Source organism: Chrysochloris asiatica, unplaced genomic scaffold (assembly GCF_000296735.1).
Source record: "Chrysochloris asiatica unplaced genomic scaffold, ChrAsi1.0 scaffold00138, whole genome shotgun sequence".
NCBI lineage: Eukaryota > Metazoa > Chordata > Mammalia > Afrosoricida > Chrysochloridae > Chrysochloris > Chrysochloris asiatica.
The window spans coordinates 5,030,250-5,039,550 of record NW_006408656.1 but is presented as its reverse complement, the minus strand read 5'-3'; the positions used below and the strand labels follow the sequence as shown (position 1 = coordinate 5,039,550).

General features: G+C 38.5%; 1 protein-coding gene across 4 annotated transcripts in view; it reads left to right on the top strand.

Annotated features, from left to right (window-relative positions):
• SCN8A (sodium channel, voltage gated, type VIII, alpha subunit) overlaps positions 1 to 9,301 on the top strand; it is a 212,250-nt gene that overhangs the window by 80,814 nt on the left and 122,135 nt on the right. For 3 of the 4 annotated variants that reach the window (XM_006870028.1, XM_006870027.1, XM_006870026.1), the window contains exon 11: positions 4,773 to 5,135. In XM_006870028.1, coding sequence (XP_006870090.1) covers positions 4,773 to 5,135 — 363 coding nt within the window. Of the gene's footprint in view, positions 1 to 4,772; positions 5,169 to 9,301 lie in introns of all 4 variants that reach the window. The other variant, XM_006870025.1, reaches the window with a different exon arrangement.

Genomic DNA, 9,301 nt, shown 5'->3' with positions numbered 1-9,301 from the left:
AGCATCGATGGACTCAAGCGTGGCAACATTAGTGAGGTTGTTCCAGGATCGGGCAGTGTTTCGTTCTTCTGTGCATAATGTTGCTATGGGTCGGTACTGTCTTGATGACACCTAACAACAACAACAACAGCAGGCAAATAACATCTCAATATTGGGATAAATATAGTTTTGACTTCATGGATCCCCTAGAAGGGTCTCTGGGACTCTCATTAGAGTTCCCAAACCATGCTTTGAGAACTACTGCTCAATTAGAAAAAGTGAGGCCCTCAAGGAATGTATATACCCAAGGCACGTTTTATTAACAGCTGGTCATATATCAGAAGCTTAGTGCTCTATGTTACACTAAGTAGAAGGTCTCTGTCCCAGTCTTGTGATCTTACTATCTTTAGGCTGGCTGCATTGTTTAAAGAATTGTTTCTCAAACTATCTGTGGTGAAAAACTAACTTCTTGTTTTCTTAATTCTTCATGAACCATTATTATTATAAAATGCAGTAACAGTGAATTTCTATAATCCATTCTAGAATTATCACATTCTTGGATGTTATGGCAACATCAGACTGCTATGAAAGTTTATAACTAGATTTCATCTGGTTATTGTATATATCTCATTGTAAACCAGTAACAATCAAGATTTACAGTATAGCAGTGGTCTAGGAATCCCATTTTTGAGTACAACTGGTTAAGGAGACTGAATCAGTGAGAGTGCCCAACCACATAAGAGGAATAATGTGCAGTGAGCTAGAGGAGGCCCTGATTCTTTTACAAATTCAACAATATGGAGAGCATAAGTGTAAGAGCTGACCATGTTGTGCCCTCTTTAACACACAGTGAAACTGTACACTCGTAATATATGAGGCCCAGTTAGCATTTTGGATTCTGTCCAATGTAGTTCCTCCTCTCTGGTGCAGGATAAGAGTGGAAGAACAGCTTCATTTCTAGAGACTTGTATGTAGCATAAGGAACACTGGTGACACTGTGGGTCAGGTGTCGGGCTGCTAACTGCATGCTTGGAAGTTCAAACTCACCAGCTATTCCATGGAAGAAAGATGAGGTTGTCTGCTCCTGTAAAGATTTATAGTCTCGGAAACACTGAATCAACTCGATGGCAGTCAGTTTGCTTTTGGTTTGGGTAATATAGCATATGGTATGTTATATATTTAATAATGACATTTGTGTAAAATGATACATGATTGTGGTGATCAAATTCACTTTTTGTCTCAGAGAATTCTGTGTCGCATAGTCAAGGCAGGAAAGGGCACCATAATCGGTGGAGAGTCCGGTGGGAGACTAGAGTGAGATGAAACTAGACATATCTAAGGAACACATGCTGACCTGGGGGCCGGGTCTTTGTACATGATAGGAAAAGATAAGAACTGGAAGCATTTTGAGTTTAGAACGAGAAATGGAGTTCTAGGTGGCCAAAAGACATGTAGATAAAACTCTAAACGAGGAGCTCCCCAGTCCTTCTGTATGTTCAAAAGTGTTACCAGAAAAGAAGTTTATTTAACACTTAAGTACTTATAAAGGAGTCCTTAAGTGGCACTCACAACCTCAAGGTCGGTTTGAACCACAAGATCGGCAGTTCAAACTCACCAGCCGCTCCTCAGAAACCCTATACAAGATCAGTTGGAACGGACTCAAGGGCACTTAACAACAATTACTTAAAACTGAAGTATGATACTGCATTGATACAGTCCCTGCCCACAATGAACTTTCAAAGTAGAATCATTTTGCAAGAAGGTTAAAGCCTAAACTCTAAGGTAAAAATCTCATACAGTTAAAAATCATTTCAAAATTTCTTTAGAGTTATTATTGAGCAAATTAAGTGTCTCAGCATAGCAAAGAGGATTGTGTAAGTTTTTTGTTTTTTTTTTTAATGTTTTATTGTGAATTATGTGATAGTTTACATGGGAGAACATTAGTTTTACATTCATTCTATCGTATACCGTCTCATTGCCATGGTTACAATCCCCTCCATGCAATCCTTCCCCTGTGCCCCCCAGGTCTTCAGTAGGATTGTGTAAGTTTGTCAAGTTTCTTTCTCTTTGAGCAGTAGTCATCAAACTGGGGTTGTATTCATTGGGACATCTGAAAACCTTCACAAATACTGTTGATTTTAAGGGACCCAATTCCCAGATCTTTAGCTGGCAGACCCCTGAGACTGAGATTAGCTCTGTGGTCCAGAATCACACCGGTTCTCCTTTTCCACTTCCCTCTACACAAACAACTTTCTCACACTTGTGGATGGAAAACATACCTTTACTTTCCCACATCGTCCTATGCTGCATTGTCCTAAGATATAAAAATCCTGCGGGTACAAACAAAGGGACAATTGAAAATATTAATAACCTACAAAGTTTTCTTTAATCAAGGAACAGTAAATCCATTTTAAGGCTTCTTAAATTTAGCTGTCTTCCACATCTATCTGTTAAGAGTGAAACATAGTTATAATTGCATGGATATTGGGTTGTTTTAAGTTCAGGAATGGGATAGTTGTTGTTGGAATATTTAATAGTTATAGTTTAATACCTAATAATTGGAGTCCTGGTCTGGCACTTGTAGGACAAGCACTGGACTGCTAATCACAAGGTCAGCTGTTCAAACCCATCAGCTGCTCCTCGGAAACCCTATACAGGGTCACTATGAGTCAGAACAAACTCAATGACACTTAACAACAACAACCTAATAATTAATAATTTGTTAAATTATATATAATATATTGATATATTTATGTAAAATGAAAAATGAGATCAGACTTCTTCCAATGAAAATAAGTCTGATTTGGCCAAATAAGTCTGATTTGCTTTGACAGTGAGGATTAGCTTTGCAAATTAAGTAATACAGTAGGCATTTTCTACACTGAGCTAAATTGGTGGCTTTAAAATTTGGGTGAAAGTATGTAATTAGATGAAATCATCTTATTAAAAATAAATGTTGGCAGTGGCATACAGAAATTAATATTTTAATTCGAACCTTTTCTTTTGGGTTAGTCAAGGTGTTGTTGTGTTGTGATGTGCTGTGGTGTTAGAACCGACTCATAGTGACCCTGTACAGGGTTTCCGATGCTGTAAATCTTTACGGGAGTAGAAAACCTCATCTTTCTCCCACGGAACAGCTGGTAGTTTCAAACTGCTGACCATGAGGTTCGCAGCCTGATTCATAACCACTATACTACCAGAGCTCCTTTAGTCAAGGTATAACAGAGTAAATAATGTTGTTGTTATGTGCTATTGAGTCAGTTCCGACTAATAGCAACACTGTATAGAGTTTCTGAGGCACAACTGGTGCGTTTGAACTGCCAGCATTGCAGTTCAAACTGACATTGAAGTACAGTGCTTATTCTACAGCATCAATGTTGTTTGATGTTAAGCGTTATTGAGTTGGTTCCGACTCATGGCAACCCTGTATAGGGTTTCCAAGTAGTGGATGGTGAGTTTGAACCACTGACCTTGCAGTTCAAACCAACCTGGTAAGTCACATAAAGCCTTTCTGGTATCCTTCCTAGAGGGGTATGTCTCTCTAACAAGTAGGTGGCAAATCTTTTGGCAGATTAGGTGGTTTTCAGTTATTTACTCTCAACAAAATTATTAGAGGAACTAATTGAATTGTTAGCCACTTGATCATTAAAATAATTTTTCTGTAAAAATAGTTGCTGATTGCTCTTACAGTGTGATTTTTGGCATATAACTTGGAAAGTATTCAAAGAACTACATGACATTGTTATACAAGATGCTTCCATTGCATTATACTTACTTAAATGACTAAGGTTTCTCAGTGAGATGGGGAGAGAGTGATGTCTAATAACAAGTAATAGCTAGAAGTCTAATAACAAGTAATAGCTACCAATATTTAAATAACATTTGAAAAAAACTTCTCCATCTTATTAACGACTATGTCTTTAAAATGTCTTATAATTACTAATAAAAGTATATACATATTTGGGTAATGTTGAACAATTGAGTTGAGAATTCTAAAAGAAAATCTCAGAGAATTTTAAGTTTTTCTTAAGAGACTCATGATCATAAGAATTTTTAAAATGCAAAGTACAGTTATAATTTTTATTACAGAAAAGTGTTTCATAAAGCTTAAAATATACATCAGCATAAAATTCTATAGGGAATATAAAATGTAAATATGACTTGAAGAAGAAAAATAAGGAAATATTTCTAAGTGGGAAGAAGAGCTTTACTTAAAATGTCAATAAATATATGGTGGGAATTACATGGTTTACAACTATTTAAACTTTTTGCTGAAAAAAATTTATATTAGATAGGGTTAAGGGAAAGAATGTTATATTTTAAATAAAAAAATTTTTTTGAAAGTATACGAGCAACAATGTTTGAAGACCATTGTTAGTTACAGGGCATATCCTCTTGAAAGAATGACAAGTGATACCAGCATTTAAATACTATTTAATTTAAATACTATTTAAATGCTCCCTCTCTTTTATTTGATTGTTTTTTTGCCCAATATGACATATAGTTAAGTTAAAGGTACATTCCATGTGAGCCCACAGTAATGAGAAATAGGCTGCATAGAATGGCATGAGATAAAACCATCTTGCATGAATGAACAGTGACTAGAAATTTGGAACCTTATACTGGTCAAAGGCAGGTGTTATCTCAAGATTAATAGGGCAAAGGGGAATGAGTAATGGATGATGAACAGTAGTAGAAATTCAACATCCAGAAGTATTTCCTGGAAACACTTCTGTAAGAGTTACACGCTGCAACTCATAACCTTTCTCTCTGTCTCTTTCCCTAATCTACAGTCACTGCTCAGCATTCCTGGTTCCCCGTTCCTCTCCCGCCACAACAGCAAAAGCAGCATCTTCAGTTTCAGGGGACCTGGGCGGTTCCGAGATCCCGGCTCAGAGAACGAATTTGCCGATGATGAGCACAGCACGGTGGAGGAGAGCGAGGGCCGCCGGGACTCACTCTTCATCCCCATCCGGGCCCGCGAGCGCCGAAGCAGCTACAGCGGCTACAGCGGCTACAGCCAGGGCAGCCGCTCCTCGCGCATCTTCCCCAGCCTGCGGCGCAGCGTAAAGCGCAACAGCACGGTGGACTGCAATGGTGTGGTGTCCCTCATCGGTGGCCCGGGGTCTCACATCGGCGGGCGTCTTCTGCCAGAGGTGAAAATAGATAAGGCAGCTACTGATGACAGTGTAAGGAAGTAAACAAATAGATTGAGGCTAGGCATGGCAGTCTCTCCCGCGCCTGACCTCGTCTTTCCTTGTTCTGCCCATCCCACCTGGTCTCATTCTTCCACACTCTGCCTTTGACTCTGTTTTTATGCCTCAACGTTTCTATTTTCCCCTCCTGGTTTACTCATTTTTCTTCTTCTGTCCTTTCTGTTTTATTTACTCTCATAGTTTCCTCTTTCTTTATTCCTTGCTTCAATTTCCCCCATAGTTGTTTCTTAATATTCCCCTTCCTCATCCTCCAGTCCTTCTGTCTTACCTGTTTCTCTTCATTTTTGCAACTCTCTCTTTCTGCCCTTCTGTCTCCCTCCTTCCACCCGCTTTGACTGACTGAATGCCTCTGGCCAGCGAATCCTGATGGGATGGAATGAGAATAGCATACTGCCACCACCAGTGACCAAGTCTGAGTGGGTTTCGAACTACCATTGCTTCTCTTACCCCCAACTCCTCTCCCTTCCTAGGGAAACAGCTGGGAATTTAAACCTTGTGTCTTTCTATTAAGGTGAAGTAATACCGTTTTGAATAATTTTCTGTGTACTCTTCAAGAAAATGCAGTTTTTCCAAAGAGGAATGTACCCGTGATGTTGGGGGTGGGAGGTGTGCACCTGGAAGCTCCAGGCAAGGAGAGGGTAAGGAAACCAGTGTGAAACTGGACCTAGACTTTCATAAAGAATTGAAATGGAAGCAACTCAAAGGAGGAAAGAGTGGGAGGTTGGGGCAAGAACACATGGTGTATGGGGGAGGAAGGCAAAGAGAAGCAAAAAATGAATTTTAAATGCAATCAAATGTCAGGCTCCGGAGGAGTTGCATATAATAATTTCATAAAATCACTTGTCTAGGGTTTGAATAATAGTTTCCCTCTTTGGAAAAGCCATCTCTTAGCATTTCTTTAAATTCTACGCTGTTTATACCTTTTTTAAGTTTTAAATTCATGTAACCTCAGTGATCCTAATCCTTCCTACCTCTAATTCCTTAACTTTTCTCAGTCCTCCTGAGCTGAGTTCCTTGAGATAGCATGTCAGTCTGTTTGATTCTAACACAGCATGAAGATAATCAATCTCTTAATTAGCATGATGCATGTGTAGAAGAAAACTGGACAATTGTGGATGAAATTATTCAGAATGATGTTTTTGGCATTTTAGAGCAGTTGTTAACCGTACAAAGTCAAAAGTCCGTTTGGAAGTTCTGTTTTCTCTTCCTGTTCTTTATTTAAAAGCAGAATACTTTCTCCCTTAGAAAGGTGTACAGCTTTTTGCAAGTTAAAAATTACTTTAAAAAAAAAATTACTTTTACGTTCATTATTTAATTGGGTAAGAATAAAAATTCTTTCTTAGACAGGGAAGTAGACTCAGAGAATTTGTTTTTTCTTCACATCACTCAGCTCATGAGTGGTACAGCCAGAAACCCAAATCTTATGGGTGAATTTTTATATATTCTGCACATAATTTGGCCGTGACACTTCTGGAAAATAATTGTTTATATAAGATAAACAATAATAAACAGTGACCCTAAAGTCCCCCTGCAAAACCAGATAATTGGCCAAAATAAATGTTACAGATTATAATCTTTAAATTTAATTTTCATTTGACCTTCAAAAGCTGTGTCTAGGAGTAAATTTTGAGGCCCTACAATAACATCTATAGGAGTCTTGGTGTGGCGCTATGGGTTAATACGCTGGACTGTAATGTCATTTGAACCTCAAGGTCGACGGTTCAAGCTCACCAGCTGTTCCCCAGAAACCCTATACAGGTCACTGTGGGTCAGAATTGACTTAATGGCACTTAACAACAATTATATAAGTAATTATATGCTCTGATTAAAAACTTTAGGCAGTATCAAGGAGAACGGGGGGTGTGGGGGCTGGACAATAATACAATTGATGAAATGTTGGCATCCTGGCTGCTTTTAAAAGTGTTTTAGTTAAATAATACATCTTGCTTTTTCTGTGATGAGAAAGTATTAGAGGAGTCCAGGCATAAGCTTGAACTTCAATTTACGTCAGATGAGTATGTTTTGAGGCTTTGTTTTTATATTTTTTTATCTGAGTTTGTTTGGTTTTTAGAAGCTTCTTTTGTACTATATAAAGAACCCTGATGGCACTATAGGATAAACATTAAACTGCTAACCATAAAATTGGCAGTTTAAACCCACCAGCTGCTTTGCAGGAGAAAGATGAGACTTTAGGCTACCTTAAAAATGTACAGCCTTGGAAATCCTATACAGGGTTACTGTATGTTGTAATTGACTTGAAAACAATGGGTTTGGTTTGGGTTGTACTATATGGGAGAAAGGAGACCTGGTGTGGCACTGTAGAATAAGTACTGGACAGCAAGATTGATTTGAACTGCAAGATGGGTGGTTCAAACTCACCAGCCACTCTTTGGAAACTCTATACAGGGTCACTATGAGTAGGAACTGACTTGACGGCACTTAATAACATCAACATATATGGGAGAAAATTTGAGAACAGATGGCTGTGGAGTGTAAGACTTTATGCACAGCCTTACTCTGGCCTACGGAGCTCTGCCTGTTTATTTTGTTGTTGCTGTTGTTCTTGTTGTTGTTGAAGGGGCAGGAGCCTGCACACCCACCACCCCATAAGCACTTAAAAGAGTCTGCAATGTTCTCAAGTGATGACGAGGATTTCCGGTGCCAGGAGGGCCGATCCCAAAGTGGCAAGAAGATGGGGTCAGCGAGACAAATAAGTCAAAAAAGTATTGCTGCAAAATCATAGAAACCTTAATAAAAAAAAATAACAAAATGTGAGGCTATTGTTTCTCAACATAATCCTCCATCTGGGTCTTCTGAAGGCACTGTTTCCATCTAACAGCCTCTTCCCCAAAGAATTCTGTGCTCTTCAATTGATATCACTTCAGAACGTCAGTTTGGGCATCTTCCAGGGGCTCAAATTGTGTTCCTTTTTGATGTTCTTTCAGTTTGGGGAACAAAAAAACCTCTAAAGAGGCAAGATCAGGTGGATGGTGTAAGGTTTCCCAATGAAATTGTTGTAAGACAGCCCTTGCTACCCTCGAAGAATGAGCAGGTACAGTGTTGTCATGGAAAAAAATCCCTTGATACAGCTCTTCAAGGCCTTCTTTTCACTATTACAGTTTTTAGTTTTCTTAAAACTTCTTCCTAAGAAGCCTCCGTGATCATCCTGTGTCCTTTAAGAAGCTCTGTCAGGATTTGAAATTCTAAAAAACTGTTACCATGGCCTCTTTGCCTTGAATTCATGTTGGATTGGCACAATAGTAGCAGCAATGGATTCAAGTGTAACAATGATTGTGAGGATGGCACAGTAGCGGGCAGTGTTTCATTTAGTTGTACATGGGATAACTATGGGTCAGTGCCTACTTGAGAGAACCTAACAATAACAACCTCACAAGCACTTGTTCATTATAAATACTCTTTTTTAACAACATAAATGGAGACTGTATATATACATGGACCTCACCAAATGAAATATACAGGGATCAAATTGATTGCATACATGAGAAGACACGATCGAGAAGTTCAATATCATTAGTCAAAGCAAGGCCAAGAGCCAACTATGGAACAGACCATGAATTGCTTACAAGTTCAAGCTGAAGCTGAAGAAAATTTAAACAAGTCTACAAGATCCAAAATAGGACCTTGAACATATCCTACTTGAAATTAGAGATCATTTCAAGAATAAATTTGATGCATTAGACACTGACACTAATGACCGAAGACCAGAAGAGTTGTGAGATGACATCAGGAACATCATACAAGAAGAAAGCAAAAGGTCAGTCACAAGACAAGAAAGAAAGAAAAGACCAAAATGGATATCAGAAAAAACTCTGAAACTTTGTCTCTAGTGCAAAGATTCGAAAGCGAATGGAAGAAATGAAGAGGTAAAAGAGCTGAACAGAAAATTTCAAAGGGCAGTTTGAGAAGATAGAATCAAGTATCATGATGAAATATGCAAAGACCTAGAGTTAGAAAGCCAAAAGGAAAGAACATGCTCAGCATTTCTGTTAGGTTTGCCAATGGTCTGTCAATTTTATTAACCCTTTCAAAGAACCAGCTTCTTGTCCTGTTGATTCTTTCTATAGTTTTTCTGTTTTCTATCTCAT